Here is a 22171-nt window from a genome sequence, read left to right on the forward strand (position 1 = left end):
ACAAAGAAGCGGCCGCCATTGTCCCGGGCTGCTTGGAATGTGAAAGTGGGCATGGCGCGCTGAAAGTTGCAGGAAAGCATGTCGTGCCTGCAGTAGGAGAAACTCATTAAAGAAAGTAGTGCTTACAGACTAAATAGGCTGTACAGTGTAACAACCGAAGTGAAGGGCCAGTCCACGTGGGAGGTTACAAATGAAGACAAGGCGGTACTAAAGAAGGACTAACAAGCCTATTAACAAATCAGAAGCCAGCATTTACAAAGGACAATGACATAAGCCATTGACAAATATGGGCGGAGAGTGGGCAGGGCTTCAACTCCATACTCGAATACAGCATGCCTAGCAGAACAGCGCATGCTGCGCTGCACAGGCTAGACCTAATTACATCTACCTTCCCGCTGATCAGGGGACACATACTGGTTAACCCACAGGTGATGGTACTGCTACAGTAAGTCAAATCTTGCCATAGCATTGCAAAGTTCTCCGGCACTGCTCTTTACTATCTATATGAAGTCAATGCCACAAAACACGCCGGCTCTTTTCTTACTAATAACTATTACCATATGAGACACTTCGGTGCTAAAGGACTTGGGCATCTTTCCAAGCTGTGTGATTAAAATGAACCAAATGCTTCACGCAGTTTTCGTTAACCACTGAAGTGGTTTGCTATTTCTTTTTTACCCAAAGTGAAATTTTAAAAAAGCATCCCAATAATTAAGATTAAATCCAATATCATCTTTGCATCAGCTTTACAAAGGATTAATGCTCACAGCAGCCTATGCAGGGAAACCCAGAATTTCAGTTGACCTTGCCTTTTATTACATGTACATCAATGCAGCATGGAATGCAGAAACATATTATACAAAATTGTGTTCAATTATTGCACGTTGCCCATAATAAATTCGACAATATTGCTAAATGTTTGGTACAATTCTTTGATTACCCTAGATTTCAAAACACTAAGAATGTTTGGATCATTTGAGCCTCACAGTGGAGCCACATGCTTCTGCTGTACCCACAGTGCAGGAAATTGCCCTTTAGACAACCCTGTGGGGAGATAGGGAACACAGAACAAAATTGAAACTGCCGTACAAATGGTAAAACTAAATTTTATTGGTCAAAAGTTTGTGATTATCCAAGTTAAATGAGTTTGTAATAATTCTCCGACATGAAAGCAAGGGAGACCACTGTTAAAACAAAATGTCATCTTTGATGGTAAGCAGTTGAGATATTTGAAAAATTGAATCTCCGTTACTGCTGTACAGTGGGAATGACTTGCAAGCTCCTTTCTACACTTAAAAGCTAGCGTTGCATTCGGGCAGTCTCTAGCTCTGTGAATCAGTTGCTCACACTCTTCTTTCGCCCCATTGATAGATTGATAGTAGGTCTTAAGCCTTGAAGCTAATGATTGATCATAAAGTTAAGCTGTTATTCCTGATATCTGTGGGTAGCCTACATGTCCGGGCTCTAATCCCGGAAAGCCTGACTGAGGCTTCTATCATTCGGAGATCAATAAAACACCCACCAATGGATTGGGTCATAGTAGCACCTGTTGATGACATCACTACCAAAAGCCAGGGCATCAAGCTTTGAAAAAGCAAGTTAGTATACTTTAAATGGATGCTTACGAGTACCAATTTGAATTCTCTGCCAACGTTGTTCAAGGAAAACTAAGGTTTGTTTTCTGCCTAATGTATAATTACAGGGAGTAGATTCCATGAATCCACTTTTAGTCAGGTTGATGAAATGTAAATGCTGCATAAAGTACGGTTTGTCCTTTTCGCCGCACAAAGACTGAAAGAATTGAAGAAGGCCCTAAGGCAGTTGAAAGCAACCCCAGCAAGACTCAGGAAATCAGAACACAATCCTGGGACTGTGAGACTGTTCCAGGAAGCTTCGCAGATTCTTTCATACCACCTTTACACTACGCAAGGTTATCATCATTTGTGCAGTACACACCTGTCGTTAGTATGGCCTCCCACCCATGAGGGCTGTATGGGATATATGTTTCTCATGGTTTCAGGGTTTTCTCGCAGGCCGGACGCCGAACCATCAAAGTGAACCACTAGGGAGCCTGACAAAAAATACTCAAAAAACTATACCAACCCTATCAAACTCTGCTGTGGACTTCACCAATGAGCCATTAAAGGCCGAGTGTGGAAAGCCACCCATGAAGACACACAGGCAACATGGGCAGAGACCACTTTTTCAAGGGTGAGAGAGAAAACAGGGCCGAAGATTAGTGATAACCTTGAGAAAGATCAATGTGGGAAAAGAACCACAAGCTATTCCAGGTCGGATCACAATTTTTTCCACATCACTGATGGGGCCGGCCTGACTCTAGTAATTTTCAGATCTGTATGAATTGATTCTGTGGTTTTTAGCCCAGGGCAGCTGGAAGAAAGTAGTGGTTTGTTAAGCACAGATAGCCCAAGCAAAGGTAGAGATGGACTGCTGGGGTGTGCATTCAGTGGGAAAGACCAAATCCAATCTTCAAGAAATGACAGATACAAGGCATAAGGTGACTCACTACTGAAGACTGCTCTAATCCGCTGCTTTGCATCTTAAAATATTTTACTCTTCCACTATGCAGTTTGTGTCTCCTTCCCCTACATTACCCGTCCAGAAGAACCCTTGGTGATGGAGGGGGTTAAAGCGGGGTTATAGTGATTGAGCTGGCCACTTTCTATGTGTCTCTTTAGCCTTTTTCCACAGTTTGCACGGGCCTTGATTCTCTCTTTTTGGTGGGTTTCTGCCCTCTCCTACCTATTTTCTTGTAATTGAACCGTGATTCCTTGTTAAGGTTCATGATCTTCAACCCTTCATCCAGTAACTTCCAATTGGTCGTTGCTATCAGGAAGTTCCTATCATCGGTTTGATTGCCTCCTGCACTCAGTGCCCTGACGCGCTGATGCTGGAAACAGCGTCATTGCCCAGGTCCCTAGATTCACCACCAGCTCCAAGGTCTCTGCATGGTGATGGTGAAAAAGGGGCAGGTAAGGCCCTCCACACTGCTCACATGAAAGTATGAATGCACACTCTAGTCCTGGTAAATAGAGACACTGTGGCGAACAGAGGTGCACGCGCTCTGACCATTGTGTGACTCCAAAAAAGCAACTTAGAAACCACAAAGCATGACAGGAGCATCATGGGGCACAAGCAAATCTGTTACCAAAAGGATCAAAGGTTTTACAGCTTTAACAAAATATCGAATTTCATATCCTTCTATTCACTGTCACTTCTCCAGCTCTACCTCTTCTTCCAACACTTTAGTATGATAATGTTTGCCTTTATAATTCATGGATTAACGCCACCACTAACTCTCTGGTGAAAATTGCCCTTGTTGTTAATTCAAGCTTCTTGGCAAGTTTTCTTAGACCAGTTACCTAAACTCGTGTCTACCAACAGCCTGTTTTACTGTTCTATAAGTAGGTTGCCATGTATCTTCATTATTTGGTAGTATCTTGATTGCTCTGAAATACTTGTGGGACGCTCTTTGCCAATAGTGTCCACTTTCTGGTGTGAGATTTATTTTCGTAGATATACCTTTGGCGGTGGAAATTGGTTTTGCACACACACTTTTCTTTTACAAAAACCATGGCATCCATATGGCTTCCTACTTAAGAGCACACACTTGAATCCTACATCTGAGTCTTTGGTCCCCTTAATGTGCCATGCCTAAAAAGATGATGTGTGCAGAACAGAGACAAACCAGGTTCACTGTTACTATCAGATATTATAATGAAAACTGCTAGTCTGTTCCTAACTACAACCTCCTAATAAATGTGTGCTGTATATACACAGTGGCGACCCAGCACCATAAGCATGCGTGAAAGATGAAAGAATGCCAGCTTGATTCTCTGTGTCCTTGTAGTGTTGATCCTTGTGGACAAGGTACAAGAACAATAAAGTCACACAAAAATAATGGGCAACACCTTACCACCAGGGTGGCACTTCTTATCGCCAAGCCGGCACTACCGCAGTGCCATTTAGCAAATATTCCTGTACTATGGTTAGCTGGGCTAAGTAGCCCTGGAGCTATTCCACCAATCCCCACTTGCTTAAGACACTTGTGCTGTGACAATATCTTCTCGAAAGGATAGGTTGTCAAAATGTAGCACAACGCGCAATGATGGAAGCGTGAAAAGTAAACTCTGGAGATTTAAATGTCAGAAAGACAAATCACCCTGCCTCCCCATTGAAGATATTATATCAAGTATATTTAACAACCTTAAATGATGAACGGTATTTCATTCATTCACTAAGCATTGTTTTCTGTATTTTTAAACAGTTCAAATTGGAAAAAAAAGTTTCGAACACAAAAATAAGGCGCAGCACTGCGATTGTCATTTCTAAAAGTGAGAATGACTTAAAGTGTCAAATTAATATTTAAAAAAACATGTATCTCTACGTCTCATGGATGATTACACGCACCAGTGCTCGCACACAGACCATTCTGGAGCGGAGAGAAGCTACAATGTACTTCAGAAAGTTGGGAAAAACACACTTTTCAGTGCTGTTAGTTCCAAGTTATGGTTGAGACCATCGTTTACACATTGTTAGAGAGAGTGAGAGAGAGGTGGGAGGGGTGGGGGGGTAGAGAGACGGGGGTGGGGGAGAGACGGGGGGAGAGTGTTCAGAATGAAAGAACGGGGACTGAGCCCGGGGTGACAGCTTCCCCTTGCATCGCTCCGTCCGACTGACCCAGATGTCTTGTCGTTCGTGAAAGGGCCACCCCTCTGGCAAGCGAAAGGAGCAGCAACAGGCAAGCATCAGACATTCCCCATTCTCTCTGTCCTACCTAGGCTGCGAATGGAGAATCTTCCACTGCAGTCAAGGCAGAAAGTCTCTGCATTAATGTTGATGCAGCCTCAAAGCTGTGTGTCTGCGATCGATGGGGGCAGCTCAATGTCTATCTAATCAACTCCCTCTCCTTAAGAAGTGTTTTCTCTTTTCAGCTAAAAACGGTGCTACTTCCCAAAACGTTTCACCTAATCTGTATTATAAAGTGCTTTCACACCCCTCCCCCGCTAAGTGTTCAATGACGTTGCTGTAAGACGTGTTTGAGAAAATATGAAAAAGTCTTCGCTAGTGCATAAGAAGCCCCTACCGCCTTGTTGTTGGACATGGTGGACGGACGATGCGGCGCTGCACACAGGGAGGGCTGGACGAGGCTGCTCTCTGCCCGGCTCTACTCTCAGCAGCCTGCAGGACGGACGTATAAAAGGGCTCGGCTCGGGACACGTCGCAAAGTTCCTGGACCGAACCCCTCCCCTGCTCCCCTGCTCCCCGCCCCTCTCCCGCTGCCCCCCGCCCCTCTCCCGCTGCCCCTTCTTGCCCCGGCCTCTCCAGCGCCGCTAGCAGGGAGGCACGGGACGGGGAAGGGGCAGGGCGTCCAGGAGAGGAGCCCTGGCGGGGCGGAGCGGCTGCCTGGTGACGCCACTGGGTTTGACCCGATGCTGCAGCTCCGGTCCTCTGTTTCCGCCTTCTCTGCCCGGTTCCCATTCCTTGGCAGCACTCCCGAGGCCAGGTTTACCTGAACCTTCCTCTGCGTTATCTACCTGCGCCCACCCTCTGGCGCTTGGCTTACTAGTGTGGTTGACATGCTTTTCCCCGCTCCCTGCCCTTTCCCTTCAGTGTGCCCTCTCAGTTGCCTCGGGTACGTTTCGCATTTACACACACACTATCCCCCTTTGTTTTTTGTAAAAGTTCTAATCAGTTGTAGTGCTAGACGCAGTGCGCAAACTATTTGTAGCGGGTGATTTTGCCTCCATTATTATTTCCGAGTTTCTGGGTGAGGCTTTTATTAATTACTTCACCTTTATGAGAGAGGGAGGTTGTATTCTAGCGCTTAACCTGCTACATTTTATTTGGGGTTCTCTAACTTTAAAATCATGTCTGAAATTCAACTGTCTTTTGCAGTTTCCTTGACAGAATATGTTGGTGCCGTTGAGCAGAAACCGGGTAATTTAGACTCAAATGAAGGGAAAGCAAGGACCAGGCTCTTCAGCATGATAGGCTGTGTACCACTGCCAGCACTGATGCCATAGGAAGTGGCAGCAGTCAGTGACGTAACGAATCTTGAGCAGGCCCACCTACAAAGAGAATGAATGGGGCCCGGACCCCATCAGGAGCTCTCATGCTCCTCCTGAATGGGGGCTCCCCGGTGCTCACCCCCACCCCCACTGCGGGGCTAGTGTTAACGCACAGGCAGCAGTAGCCTAGCGAGGGTACCATGGGCACAGGTGCAAGCACGAAAAACAGCTCTTTTGACTGATGAATTACCAGGGTGCAGTGGGCCCTGGTGCCACGGCATCTGATGCACCAATCGTAGCTACTAGAGGTGGGAGAGCCACTGAATGCTTGAACCAGGCTCGAGCCTGGTAGCCGGCTCTGGCTTAGCTCAAGGCCCTCTTGGACCTTCGAGCCCAAAGTGAGCCAAGCTTTAATGTGACTTGTGTCTGACGCCTACGCTGTACCCTAAATGAGGTAAGAATTATAGGCAAAGCAGTAACCTTTGATGTAAAATGATCAAGAGAAAGAACAGTGGCAGCTCCTCCTTTAACCCCTTCGCTGCAGGGCTAATTCCCACGCTGTGCTGGGGGTAGGGAGCCGCGCGCCGCGGTGCTCGTGACGAGCTCAGCTCGTCACGCAGCATGGTGGCGCTGTGCTCATGACGAGCTGAGCTCGTCATGACCACGCCCGTTTCTTAGAACGCTCAGCACAGCGGGAGAATTAGCCCCACGTGTGAGCTCCGCGCGTCTCATGACGAGCTCAGCTCGTCATGAGCACAGCGGCACCGTGACGCATGACAAGCTCAGCTCGTCATGAGCCCGGAAGGGGTTAAGGCGAAGGAGCGTCACCCTTCCCGCTGAGAGCTCAGCAGGTACACACAGAATAATAAAATGGTCATTACCATTTTATTATTCTGTGTGCCGACGGCCGTGCTAGCACAAGCGTGATGGTAGGGCAGACAGATTATTGCGTATTGCAGGATGACTGCTTCAAATGCTCAGTGCGCATGACAGATTGGCCGGCTGTCTGCAGTCGACCAGTCAATCTGTCATGCACACTTCAGGACCTGCAATCCCAGTGCTGTAAAACAGCTAAGGAATTGCATGCACACGCCCCCAGCCTCAAAATGAGCCCCGACCTCCCCCAGACCATATTGCATCTTGATGCCTTTCCAAAACGGGACTCTAAGTCATTCCTGGCAAGATTTGCAAACCAGACCTGCATCACAAAGTATAATATACTTTAGCAAGCACATTTTCCCTCTTCAGTGGGCCTAAGTGAGTTTTCTTCTAAAGGATATTTTAGGAAAAATGGCTCCAATTGGTTAGATTTTCCACCACACTTTTTCTTAAGGCATTCAGTTAAAGCCATATGATTTACAGGCAGATCTAATGGGGAACCAATAAAATATTCTAGTCTTCAGGACACAGAAGCAATGTTCGAAAAGAACAAGCTACTTAACTTTGATAATGCTCATTCTGGTGGGTACTCTATCTAACTACAGATTCTTCACCTTTAGAATATCCACAGGCGCCAGACTGGATCTGGAAATTTTCTCAGCAGTGCTCTCTTGTGCCGCTAGGTGGCGCAGTGCAGCTCAGTGTTGGCTTTGGTCGGTCCAGAAAGTGATGGAGCAGAGTTGCATGTAAGCAATACCCCTGTACTCAAATGTGAGTTTCTTGCTTGACTCTTTCGGCACCCTTGGATGCAGAGCAGAAATCAATTGTCAGTACCAGTATGCAGATCTCTTAGTTGGAAACCTTTTAGATGGTAAAAAGAGACCCCATAGAAAAATGACTTGGGTGGGCAGTGAGGAATTTGGGGTTAGATAAAACATCCATCAGACAGAGCATTAAAACAGGTGAGTAACTTGTTCTTCTGATGAATATTTCTAACTGCAGATTCCTCACCTTTAGAAAAGATACCAAAGCAGTACCTTCCAATGTGGAGGGTCTGTGATGTGGGCTCAGATGAAAAGTCTTGCAGGACCAATTGGACAAAATGCCTTTCGCATTGGACCTGGTTGTCATTGAATGCCCACATCGCGGACTGATCAGTGTCAAGAACAGGCACTCCGCATCCGGAGGGCACTGGTAGAATGGGCCTTCAGTCCCTCCAGAGGCTCCTCATTAGCAGATCTTAATACACAAGCCTATCCACCTTGGCAAAGTCTTTTCTACACCACCTTACCTTATATTCCCCCAAGACAACCCCACAAAAAGCTAATTGTCTACCCCATTGTCTTTGCTGCGTTCTACATAAAAGCTGAAGGCTCTTTTGGTGTCCAGCCAATGGAGTCTCTCTTCTTGTTGAGGGGTAAGGCAGGTAGAAGAACATTAACATTGATGTATTGTCCAACGTGACAAGTAGTAACTACTTTCTGCAAGAAGGCTGCTCTGGTCCTTAGGACCAGTTTGTCTGGAAAAAAGGAGGTGTAGGGCGACTGCCCCGAGTGAGCCTGGAGCGCACTCACACAACAAGCTGTAGGGATTGTAATGAGGAAGACAGTTATGAGACTCAGACAACGCAGCAAGCAGCTGTGCGTTGGCTCAAAGAGGGAACACATGAGCAATGTCAGAACGGAAATAAGACCCCACCTTGGCATCACAAATGGGGTGGGAGGGAACATTTCTGTCAGGCCAAGATTCTCCCTTGGGAGCGAACGTTAGCGCTCTATAAATACCTATCCAATATCCAATATCCAATAAATCCAATCAGAACAGGTGAATTGAACAAAGACGGTTAGTTCTGCAAAAATTCAGAAAGAGCAGGCAAATACGCTTTAACAGTGCCCTCTGCAAGCCCTTGCTGTGCCATAGTCAATACAAACAACAAAACATTGGACACAAAGAGTCTGTGTTGTGTACCCCACACCAGGCCACAATTTAGTCCCAGGGCTGGATTCCTGGCAGCAAGGATAACATCCACAACCTCAGATGGTAAATCGAATGCAGTCAACTGCAACTGCTCAATTTTTAAATATGGGTATGTAGACTGTGCAGCCTCTGGTGCATAATTCTGTCATGCTGATGCAACAGGAGATCATTCCGAAGCAGTAGACTGATTCGAGGACATATGCTTTTGCCCAACAGTTCTGGGTACCACTCTCTCCTGGCCCATTGCTGAGTCACTAGGATGATTTGGAACCAGTTGTGCTTGACCTCCTTCAGAAGTTGAGGCAAGAAAAGCAGAGACATAAAGGGGTACAGTAATCCACTGCTCCACTCTAGCTACAATTCGTCTCCCAGAAAGAGTCTTCTTGGGATCTCCAACCTGCAAAACTATTGACATTGTTTGTTTGCCACAATGGTGAAAGATCCAGCTACAGTTCTCCCTGCTGTTAGAAGATGATGTTGCCACCTCAGGGTGTAACTGCATTCCTGATTCACCAGGCACACTGACTGGGCTCGTCTGCCCTGGCATTTGGAAATCCAGCAAGTAGTTCATGATAAGGGAGATGCCTTGATGCCCCAGCCAACTCTAGAGGCATAGGACCCCACTTTGCCCTGCTTGTTGCAGTACCACATGGTGGTGGGGTTGTCTGTGAGAACCTGAACCAGCCTCTGCTTGATTGTAGGTAGGAAGGCTTTCGAGGTAGGGGAAAACTGTTACCATCAACCTCTGAAGATGGTCAGCAACCACCGTCATCACGTTCATGAACAATTGAGGGGCGCTGCTGAGGCTAAAGGGGAGTACAGCAAATTGAAAATGTTCCTGGCTTACCATGAACAACAGATATATGTCTGGGGACTGCAGGACAGGTGTATGAAAAAATGCATTATGCAGGTCCAAGTCAACCAACCAGTCATCCAGATCTAGGACAGACAGAACCTGGACCAGTGTGACCATTGTTAATCTGTCCTTCCGTAGTAAGTATTGAGAGGGAGAAGATATAAAATAGAACACAGGCCTCTATCCTTCATTGTTATGAAGAAATAACAGAAGTAGCAACCCATCCCTAAGTCCGAGGCTGGCACCTTCTCTATGGCACCTTTGAATAGTTGAGCTTGCACCTCATGTGTAAATATAGATAGGTGCTCCTCTGACAAAATACTCTGATGTGGGCTGAACCTGTGGTGGGTCGGAGAGAAATGGAAGGGCAGAGCCCCACTTGACAATCCATATGACCCATCTGTCAATGACCTGTATGTTGTCTGCTTATACTTAACCACAAAAGGGCTGAGGTGACAGATGCAAAAGATGGGTTGGGGGGGGGGGGGGGGGGGGGGAGTCTGGCCTTTCCTTTATACTAAACCTCTGGAATAGCCTCAGAAGGGCCGAAATGATGAGGAAACTGTCTGGCAGAGGTCGAAAGGCCTAAAGAGCTCTTCGTGGCCCAGTTTTTCTTGAAGTACTCCAATGTATGATCAACGTTTTCAGCATAAAATCATGATCCATCGAAAGGCATATCCATAAGGGATGCCTCTAGATCTCCAGAAAGGCCTGTGGATTTCATGCATGTGGCAAATAGCACTACACTAGTACTGACTGCTCACCCCAAAGAATCAGTATTATCCAAGCTAGCCAAAATCATCAGGTGTTTGGCTGCATCCTGGCCATCTTGAACGATTTGAGTCAAGGAGGCTCTTAACTCTTCTGGGACTGCCGGCAAGATCTCACTGTCCAAGTCCTAGAAGGCATGCATATGATGGGCTAGTAGGTAACTTGCACCGACCAACACTAAAAAAAGGATGGCCGAACCCGAACACGTAACCCGTTTGTATCTCTGTCAGGGCTGTTAGGGGAACTAGTAAGGATTTAACTTGCTGGTAAAAGCTTTAACCCCAAACTCCCAGGTATATGATGCTGTGTAAGGAAATTCTTTCAGGAGTAGGATGGTGTGTAAGGAACTTAGCATCACCAGTCATCGGTCTTTGGTATCTCACACTGGTGGGCAAGAGCAAGTTTTAGGCCATGTGCCCATAAGAGTATCAGTTAGGGCTTCATTGAACGGTAGTAAGAGCTCAGAAGAAAGCCAGACCAGGCTGTAGAACTTCAGTAAGCACATTTGTTATAACTTCAGCAGAAGGAAGTTATAGATCTAGGACCTCATCGCTACACATGATGACTACAGCAAAAGGAGGCACTCTCTTCCTTGGGTGGTCCAAGGGGGAATCTATATTCACTAAAAAGAAAAGGCTACAGTCAAGTCCTGATTTTAAATGCACAAAATCATAGAAATTCAGCTGTTATAGTTAGAATTATTTCAGGTAACTTTAACTCGTGCCCTAAGGTAACTATAACCCACTCCCTTGCCATGCACAATTTTCTCATCAATAATTTTACTGCAAATGTTAAATTGATATTATCAATGATTTCATAGAAGATGTCATGAGTGGTGAAACATCTGGGGTAATTAGCCGTGCATGGCAAAGGTGCAAGTTATAGTTACCCTAGGGTAAAAGTTATAGTTACTTGCATTAACTCTAACTATAACAGCTGCATTGTTACGGTTTTGAGCATGTAAAATCTGAAACTAACTATACCAACCCTGTAACCTTTGTTTTTCTTAGTGAATTTCTAAGTTTCTTTAATTCTATTTCCTTACAAATAATTATTGTATTTTTTTAAACATAACTGATTTTATCCGTAAATTATTGATGAAATGTGGAAATAATTCCCCCATCCCTGTCATTTGGTATATTCACCAGGATTGCTCAAATTTTTGTAAATTGCTGTAATGATGATTTTTAAACCTAATGTGTTGTATTTTTATCTTATGTACTTTTATGGTCCAAAGTAGACCGAAATAAAGTATTGAATTGAATTGAACTGAATTTCCTAACTATAATGTCTCTGTAACCTTTTTTTTTTTCAGTGTATTCCTAGTTTAAAACTATTTTTAAAAGTAAAATGCCCATCGCAATGCACAATGGGGGTGGAGTTGGGAGCTAGGCGTGGCGTGTCATTTTGCTGCCCCCACCCAAGTTTGCTGCTCCTGCACACTCTCCTTCTTACCATCCATTGTCGATGATCAATCAATCCAATACACTTTATTTGGTTTCTGCATAAAACCATAAAAGTATTCTAAAGCCGATCATAGTATTGAATATAATCTGACACATATTATTTATGCAAAAATCACATAAATAACAATATTAGCATAAAAAATTCATGAAATACATTAAAAATTATGTTTTAAAGTGCATATACAGAAAACAGTAAAACAGAAGGACGGGGAAAATAATTATCAGAAAATCCCTAGCTAAGCTGAATGTTATGTTATGTTATGTTATGAAGCTTTTATATAGCGCACGGCTACTCGAAAGGAGTGTCCCGGCGCTTTCCACCTGCAACTCAGAGTAAAAATAACACAACACAGCGAAAAAGAAAGAAGAGACAAAAAAAGAAACATTAGAAACAACCTAAAGATTAAAAAGCCAGGTCTTCAGGCTCTTCCTGAACTGGAGCAGATTGGCAGTGCTACGGAGCGAGAGAGGGAGCGAATTCCACAGCTGGGGAGCTTTACAGCTGAAGGAACGCCTACCCGCGCGGGCCTTCCTCACCCGCGGGACCACCGCTTTATAAAGGGATTCCGAACGCAAGGAGCGGACTGGTCGATAGAAAGCCAGTCTCCGCCGCAGATATCCAGCCCCTGATCCAAACAAGGCTTTGTGCATCAATGTCAGGGATTTGAACTGAATCCTCTTCCGGGTGGGCAGCCAGTGTAACGCCTGTAGCAGCCCGGAGGCTCGGGCTCGTCTACGCAGGCCAAAAATCGCCCGGGCGGCGGAGTTCTGCACCACCTGAAGACGCTGAACCAGGTAATCAGGGAGGCCAAGAAAGAGGGCATTAGCATAGTCTAACCTTGAGCCAACAAGAGCCTGCACAGTAATCCGCCTGTGCTCCTCGGACAGCAGGGGCAGGAATTTACGGAGCATTTTCAAGATTCCATAGCAGGTGCCAGCCAGGCCAAGAATATGTGTTCTCAGCGACAGCTGGTTGTCCAGCTTGACACCCAGATTTTTAGCCACCAAGGAAGACTGTGCAGGAGGACTCATGTCGGACGGCCACCATTGCTGCCACTCTGGATCAGCGACGCAACCAAAGAATAGAACCTCGGACTTGCTTGAGTTGGCCCTCAGACTGTTCCGCTGGAACCAGTCGAAGACCAGTGCAAGACAGTCCCGAATTCTCTCTCCATCAAACTCCTGGTCTTTCCCGCATGTGAAGAGGTGTTGCGTATCGTCGGCGTAGGAGACGATCTGGGCCCCGTATGCCTCCACCAAGGCCGCCAAAGGGGACATAAAGATGTTAAACAACCTGGGGCTCAACACAGAGCCCTGTGGAACCCCAACTCCCAGTGGCGGCATCTCGGCAGAACTCTGAGAAACCCAGACCGTCTGGCGGCGGCCTTCAAGGAAAGATGTGAACCACCTGAGCACCGTCCCCCTAAGGCCGATGTCATAAAGCCTAGCTAAAAGCGCCTTATGGGGGACGGTGTCGAAAGCTCTAGGTCTAACATGACCAACATAGCCCTACCGCCGACATCCAAGGTCTCCCTGATGATCTCAGTGACCTCCAGCAAAGCCGTTTCCGTACTAAAATTAGGACGGAAACCGGATTGGGATGGGTGGAGCAGATTGTTAGCTTCCAAAAAGCTCGACAGGATGCCGTGGACGTGTTTTTCCGTGATCTTCCCTAGAGCCGGAAGAAGTGAAATTGGCCTATAATTGGCCAAAGCCTCAGCGTCGAGACCCGTTTTTTTTAGGAGGGGGTTCACCATCGCTCTTTTCCAAGAGCTAGGGACCCTCCCCTCCCTCAAGGAGGCATTGAGTATGGGGTTGACCAGCGGGTTTACCACCGCCGCCATCCCAGCCAAAAATTTGGCGGGGCAGGGGTCCAGTGGCGAGCCAGATTTAAGATTGGCCAGCAGCAGCCTGGACACATCGCTGGAAACAGCAGGAAAATCAGACAGCACCGCCACAGGTATGTACGGAGGCCCGCAACCCGCCTCGGTGACGCCGCTTCCATCCTCCGGTCCCTCCACAACGGAGGCCTGAATCGCCTTAATCTTATTGGTAAAGAACCTGGCAAGATCACATGCCCATGCATCCGAAGAAACTAATGGGGGCGAATGGGAGCTAGGGGTTGTAAACTCCTTCACAATGGTGAAGATCTCCTTGCAGGAGTTGGCAGATGCCTCGATCCTCCTAGCCAGATATTCCCTCTTAGCTCCCAGAATGTCCCGATGGTAGGCCTTCACCGCCGCCCTATAGGCGAGTTTAGCCTCCCCATCATACAGAAGGCGCCAGGCCCTCTCGGCCACCTTACATTGGCTGCGAGCCACACGAAGCGCCTCCGTAAACCACGGTGCAGATTGCCGTGCCGCCGTGGACCGGGGGGCTGCCTTAGGGGCAAGATCGTCCAGCCTGTCAGTGAGCCATAGCTGCAGAGTCTCGGTGTCGCTTTCCAAATCACCGGAGAGATGGCATGGGTGATACAGAAGCGCCTGCTCGAGCATGTCAGGTGTCACTCTGTGCAACACTCTTGAGGCCGGTCTAGACAAGGTAGAGGCGCTGTTGTCCAGCCGCGCGCTCTCCAGCACCGAAAATCTGATCAACCTGTGATCGGTCCAGAGCACCGGCAGAGTATCAACCTCCGTAATCGGGACAGACGAAAACACCTGATCCAGGGTATGGCCCTTCTCATGTGTTGGCCCTGACACGAACGGTATAAGACCCAGCGGAGATGTAATATCCAGCAATTTGGCCGCGTCCGGGTCGTCCGCCGCGTCGAGGTGGAAGTTGAAATCACCGGCCAAAACACAATGCTGAGTGGTCAGCACCAACTCTGAGACAGCTGTCTGCAGATCTTCCAGGAAGGAACCCACAGGGCCTGGTGGTCTGTAAACCAGCAACCCCTTCAGAGCCTGGCCCGGGGACAGTCTGAGCGTGAAGGCGAGCGACTCATGTGTAGCCAATATGCCTAGTCAGACACTATATTATTATCGGAGAGCCACCTTCAGTTAATCACAACAGGCTCTGGGCCTCACAGCTCATTAAAAAAAATTAAGACCAAAAAAGGGAGTTTCTCCAGACAACAATTGTAAGTAAATAAAAGCTGGTCCCACCCGCCTAAACTCCAGTCTTTTTAAAATAGGGATGACAAAAGTTTTCCGGGGAGTCACATAATACTTATCAAAAATTCAAAAGTGAAGCATGTCCTGTGGAGACTTACCGTCGCAGTCACAGGACTCTAAAATCTGACCTCTACTGCACCCACGTGGCTGTGCCAACAAGAGATGGAATAGATCAAAGCGGAACCTGGACAATAAAAAACACTCATGGGTACTGAGAGACCCTAAAAGATATAACTCGATTTATTGTCCGGTTTTCGGTATAAAGAATTTACGGACACTAGGTTTCCTACGTTTGCACTCTTCCCTATCTAGTATCCTTTGTTTGTAAAAAGTCTCCCGCACCCATCCCAGGTCTTTCTTAGTCACTGTGTCTGGGTTACTAAATAAGTCGTCTCTCCCCAGTCTTTCAAAACCTCTCTTTATATGAGTGAGCCACGAGATGTGGTAAGCATGGTCAAGGGCGATGCACTCCTTCAAAATCTGCTTACTTAAAGACAGACCTTCGTGCAAACAAGTCTTCAACCATAAAGTTATAGGACGAAGAGCCAACAGATCGGAAAAGGTAGAGCACCCCCATTTCATCATGGGCCACCGTATTAGATGTTCCCTTAGCCACACTTAAAAGGCATTTAAAAAAAGTATTCTTTGCCTCTTGTAACTCATGCCAGGCAACATAACCCCATATTTTGCTACTATAGGAAGCTTTTTTGACACATTTAGCCTGATAGAATTGTAGGAGTGCGGCAATCTGTCTTTTACCTAATGGTGAAGCAAAGTTAAAAATGGCCGTATCAGCACGCACTAAGTCTCCCCTCTTTCTCTGCTTTAATGGCCTCTATTTCATCTTCTCATCTATCAACTGTCACGTGGTCAACTCGTTGCCTCTGCACCCTTCTCCCTGACCTCAATTATCCGATTCCATGCAATTGGCATCTGCCTCCCTTCAGTATTCTAATGAGCAACTAGATTGCTAACATTCTATATTTATTTCAAAAGTGTGGCACGCATGCCATCATCTTGATGTAATCAAAACTGTAATACCTAAAGCATTTCCTTTAGAAATTATAATAATTAGAGGATCTCATTCCCATTGAAATTATGGATAGTGTTCTTAGAAACTAAAATGAGGACACATTTTCTGAGTTCTCAAATAGCGACAATGCACTTTTAAATTATTTCCTATCTTGATGTTTTTTTATCCAGTTGATCACTGAGAGAATGCGAATTACTGTCCAAGCTGCAGACTTTGCAACTGGGGCACCAGGTTCAAGTTTCAGCGTCAACTCGACATCCTGTGATCTCGGGCAAATCACTTAATCTCCCTATGCCTAAAGCCCAAAAGGAATGTGTCCTGTGTAATGTAACTGATGCTCATGTAAAGCACTCCAATACATTAGGGTCAAGTCTGTGCTATATAAGACTGCAAAAAAAAACAATTAAGTGTTTTGCACACTTCTGACATTGGGATATATTTTGGGTGATATTTGTGCTACATTTGGGCTCTTTTCTCTCTGGTGACGATCTTGGCAGACTTATTTGTTATGAAGCTCCAGAATCTCCTTATTTACTGCAGTATCCTCAGTAGAAAATGCTTTCAGTTTTCTACTTTGATTCCATCAAGATGGTGGTCAGATGTGCCACACTTATGGCATAAATTCAGAATGTTAGCACTCTAGTTGCTCTTCATAACACTGAGGTAAACTGAAAATAACCAGGGAGTTAACTGGCAGTCTGCTGCTGTTGTTGAAAGTGCATGTTTCAGTCTACATGTCAGAATGTTTTAATGAAATAGAAGAGAAAGATATTTGAGAACTCACTGAAAACGTGCCCTAATTTTTCTTTCTACGGCACTAACCATAATTTCTATGGCAAACGAAACTCCTCATTTTGTTCCTTTCAAAATTAAATGTTTTAAGTTTTACCAGTTTGATTCTATCAAAATGGCTTCAGTTGTGCCTTACTTTTGTCATAAGTAAGACTGTTAGTGCTGTAGTTGTTCTTTAGAACGCTCTGGGAAGTTGCAGTAGAACACACAGGAATCAACTGACAGGCTGCTCCTGTTGAAGTACATGTTTTACTGAAAATGTCAGACTTCATTCTCATATGGCTGAGAAACATAGTGTGAGATTGCAGAAAATATTGGCTCATTTTAGCTTCAGGAGCACACTCTATACCTTAAATGGAAAAATCATGAGAAAGCTGTTTTCTCTCAAACTTGATTGATTAAATCTCAGAAGAAGGCTTTTTCGCAGGGTAAAATCACCTTAGAACACACCATATTTCCTAAAATTAGTATGGTACCATCAACAAATGATTTCTCCTTTTTGAGACCTTCAAAACCTGCCATTCACTACAATGCACTTTAATGGTGTGCTTTCATGTATATTGGTCCCAAAGTGGCTGCCAGCACTTTCTGGTTGAAGTGCTGACAACCAATCAGATGCAGTGGCGGCTGGTGAACTTGGAAAGTGGTGGGGCGAAAGGCTCTGCGGACACCCATTTCAAAAGTCCCTGCCTCTCTACTATTTGGTACTGTGCTCCCTGAAGTGCAGATCTCCTCAAGCTCCGAGCACTGGTGTTTTTGATACGGCATTGTGCAAAAATAAAAGAACACATTTACACGTACATTATCACTGTTAGCTTAGACATAGCCTTAAGTCCCCAATACATGTTTCTCACCCCTCTGAACATTGCCTATGACAGATAAACTATTCCCACATAAGTTGCTCTCTAGCTCAGCAGCGTAACTATTGTGAAACCTCTTACTAGAAGATGGTAAATGCCCAAGTAAATGTAAGCATAAATCACAAATCTCACCTTTAGTGCATGTTTAAGCATGGCCACAAGTTTGCCACAATTGTTTGAAGGGCACCTCTGAAGCTCACACATGATGCCCAAATTATTTCCATTAACCACACAATAAATCCAAACTTGGCAAACCATACAAATCAAAGAGAGTAGCCTCTTTCCTTAAAATGAAAAGCCCTTTGGAGCCTTGTAAGTGATAAAAGAAGGCACTATACAAGAGTTACAATACCAAGAAATACACTTGCTGGCATAGCAACAAACTATTATCCCTTGCTAGCACAGAGGTTTTCCCCATCCTACTGAATGTGAATTGAGGATTGTTCAGTAACTTTGGGGCTGTACAAGACTATTCTCCTAAGTTTCTTTAAAGTTGGTAGTACTTTTTTAATAATGTCAGATAGTAATGTACTTCACAATTCACTGCTGCTGGAGTGATATGTAACACATGCTATACAATATTGCCCCATACTATAGGTAATGAAATGATGCAAACAGTGTTCCAGACATATAACATTTCATTCACAAGCACTGTATCCTGATGTTCACCCAGTTATACAACTTTCCCCTGCAGCAGCCAAAGCCAGTGAAATCCTGAGTGCATTGCAGCAAAGCGGCGCTGTGCAGCGTAAGCCCAGATTGAGAAACTCAGTATGAACTGAAACAAGATGCGGGACAATAATTGCTAAAAAACTGACTTGCCACACGAAAATCACAACTAGCATTGTCTCTATATTGGTAAGGGAGACTAGGGCCACAGTCCTTTGTAATATTGGAAGCGAGCACACTGTTTATTGCACACGTGAAACGGAGATAAGCAGGGACACAGAAAGATGCAGTTGTAGCAGGAACAATGTAGTGGCATTAACTGTAGTATCTCTGCACTTACATTAAGGTTTGCGTCAACTTCATCATGGTTCTTCAAGCGCACACGCACACACAAGTTGCAGAGTCAAATATTGTCAGGCACTGACGAAAATGTTGTTTGCACCGGGCATTTTTGTGCCCATTTGTGCCAAGGTGTACACGTAAAGTTCTGCACCGGGTGTGCCCTAACAGACTGCACTTAAAAATCCATTCTGCCCTGCAATACCCGTTATTCTAAACTGAACTGTCTCATTTCCCCAAGCCTAAGCAACGAAGCTACACAATGGAGGCAGTGCATTTTGATTGCTTAAGTCGGAGTTTTAGAATTGGAGGCCAAGAGAATTCAAATTTCTTAAATCTGTCCAGCCCCCAAAAATTCTATTTATGCATTTTTGCACAAAAGGCTTGCCCACAGCACCATGTGTTTCTCTTTCGTACTTTGGGGGCAACATTGTGCCCTTTGGAGGCCCAATCCCGAAGCTGGCTTATCGTTATGTAAAATGAGCACAACACATAAATAATAAAAGGCACATCACGTCCAATGCACATTTTCAAGGCAAATGCTTTTCTCTGCTACATTGTAACACGCAGCCTTCGGGTTTCAACTGGCTCTATTTCTAGGGCTCACTTTTAGTTCAATAAATATATACCGTAGTTCCAAAATCTATACAACATGTCACTACAGTTAACATTGCTTCCAACCATTTGTGCATACGGCTGACAGCAAATGCCAAAATATGATAATTTCTTACCTGACTGTTTGTTAACTCTTGGCAAACCAAGTTCAGGAAAGTCGACTTGTAAACCTTTGTTTAAAGGACACGCACGCCAACACCGGAAGCTTGCCCACAGCTGGTTCCATGTGTTTGCCAGGCCGGGCCAGGCCTCTGTTGCAAGAAATGAGATAAGGCACCGTTTGCCTCGGACCTCGTCAATCAGTCTCCGAGAGGATCAGGCCGCAGGCGGGCCACGAGGTCAGCAGCTCTCTTCTCCCTCCACACTGTTGTGTGCCGAAGAGGGGAGGGGGGGATGGACGGAAGAGAGAGGTTGACGCAGTTAAGGCAGAATGGCCAACTGTGTGCGTGGTAACCAATCCTGGCGCAGCATTAACAGTGCCACTGCACCAGGATTGGGTACGAGCAGGGCCAATACTGCCCATAATGAGACCCGGGGGAGCCGGGTCCCTGCCTATCTGACTGCTAGAGGGGGAGGAGAAGGAAAGGTACTGCAGCGTGTGTGCGCATGCGTGGGCAAGTCGTAAAAAAGACTAGTCCAAAATGCGCACTCTGCTGCTGCCCTGGCTACCATCCTTCTGCTCAGCTGCACACGCACGCAGCCACGCTGCCTGTCATCACGCACTGACACTGCCACAGGCCCGCCCCCACCCTTCCGCGATGATGAGGTCAGCTGCAGTCCGATGAGTCATGATTCTGTGACTCATGCTACACAGTCTGAACTGGTGACAGCGCTCATAATTGAATTGTATTTAATTGAATGCCAATGCGTGACAGACAGTGACGGTCGTCCTGGCTAGTGGGGCAACGCCCCAACGCCCCTAATGGACGCACCGCCACTGATCAGATGTCACCATGAGATCTGTGCCTAGGCTCCACCCAGATATCTTTATTTGTCTTCCCTTAAATCTCTCTACTAAAATTACTACTGAACTGATTTACACCAAATAATTGCAAGCGTGATCTGCAAACCAAAATCTACACACACACACACACATATATCTATCTATCTACAGAACAGATCCCGGTAAGGATAAGAGTCTGTCAATCAGGGCGGTCCGAACAAAGGTTGCCGGCAACCTCGCACATGTAGAAAAGATTCTCAGTAATCACAGGAGAAAACTCGGACACTTTGGGAAGTTGCTGAAAAAATATATATATATTTTTTTTAAAAAAAAAGAGTTTTATATAGCGCGAACTGCACACACAACGCGTTTCAGCTTTCGCCTTGATCATGCTTAAAGCAAGTCAATATTGTATCCGCCATTATAACAGTGCTATACAACATAGAAAGAGGACTAGTGGTCAAAAGCAAGTATATACAAGGATGTATGACGTTACAACGCATACTACTACAACGCATTCCATTACAACGCATTTTTTACAACGCAGGATCCTTTACAACGAATGCCTTTACAACGCATGACATTACATCGCAGATGCTATTTATTACAATGCATGCAATTACAACGTAAGTATAGGTAAGTATATTATTTTTTTTTAAATGTAATTAATACATATTTAATTAATTTTATTTATTAAATTAATTTTTTTAAATGTATTTGTAAATATATATAAATATAAAACCCAAACCTACCTCTGAACCCTAAAAATACCCCTGTACCCCATAACCCAAACCTAGCCCTAAACCCTAAAAATACCCTGTACCCCATAACCCAAACCTAGCCCTGAACCCTAAAAATACCCCTGTACCCCATAACCCAAACCTAGCCCTGAACCCTAAAAATACCCCTATACCCCATAACCCAAACCTAGCCCTGAACCCTAAAAATACCCCTGTACCCCATAACCCAAACCTAGCCCTGAACCCTAAAAATACCCCTGTACCCCATAACCCAAACCTAGCCCTGATCCCTAAAAATACCCCTGTACCCAAAAACCCAAACCTAGCCATGAACCCTAAAAATACCCCTGTACCCCAAAACCCAACCTTAGCCCTGAACCCTAAAAATACCCCTGTACCCCAAAACCCACACCTAGCCCTGAACCCTAAAAATACCCCTGTACCCCAAAACCCAAACCTAGCCCTGAACCCTAAAAATACCCCTGTACCCCAAAACCCATACCTATCCCTAAACCCTAAACATACCCCTGTACCCCATAACCCAAAACTATATCTGAACCCTTAAAATACCCAAACACCCCAAAACATATACCTCAGAACCCAAAATCATATACTCCTATACTCATACTTACTTTTTTAAATTACTTAAATTAATGTATTTAATTTATTTTTAATATTTATTAAATTAAATAAATAATTTAAAAAATATATATATATTTAAAAAAAGATAAACTTACCTATACTTACGTTGTAATGGCATGTGTTGTAATAGCATCTGCGATGTAATGTCATGCGTTGTAAAGGCATTCGTTGTAAAGGATCCTGCGTTGTAGTGGTTGCATTGTAAAAGTAGTCCGTTGTAATAGTTGCGTTGTAACGGTTGTTTCCCATATACAAAGTTCGATAAAAACAGGGCAGCCATCTTGTCACAGTACAATTCCACATTAGAATACATTGAGTGTTGAATAACACAAAATATAGCAATAATTTATCCTGCAGGACGACAACTCATCGAATGTCCATCATTGATTGTGCGTTCTGGGTGGTAGTTCAAACAGTGCTCATGAATCACCATGAATAAAATTT

General features: G+C 45.2%; 1 protein-coding gene across 2 annotated transcripts in view; it reads right to left on the bottom strand.

The window, feature by feature from the left end:
* The window catches only part of PAPSS2 (3'-phosphoadenosine 5'-phosphosulfate synthase 2), a 196663-nt gene extending 191397 nt beyond the window's left edge, over positions 1 to 5266 (bottom strand). The window contains exon 1 of one of the 2 annotated variants that reach the window (XM_086921959.1): positions 5108 to 5266. In XM_086921959.1, the coding sequence (XP_086778085.1) occupies positions 5108 to 5125 (18 nt within the window). In that variant the 5' untranslated portion in view covers positions 5126 to 5266. The remainder of the gene's footprint in view (positions 1 to 5107) is intronic. The other variant, XM_086921957.1, reaches the window with a different exon arrangement.
* Positions 5267 to 22171: the final 16905 nt, after the last annotated feature.

The sequence above is a fragment of the Lissotriton vulgaris genome, chromosome 5 (assembly GCF_964263255.1).
Source record: "Lissotriton vulgaris chromosome 5, aLisVul1.2, whole genome shotgun sequence".
Classification (NCBI taxonomy): domain Eukaryota; kingdom Metazoa; phylum Chordata; class Amphibia; order Caudata; family Salamandridae; genus Lissotriton; species Lissotriton vulgaris.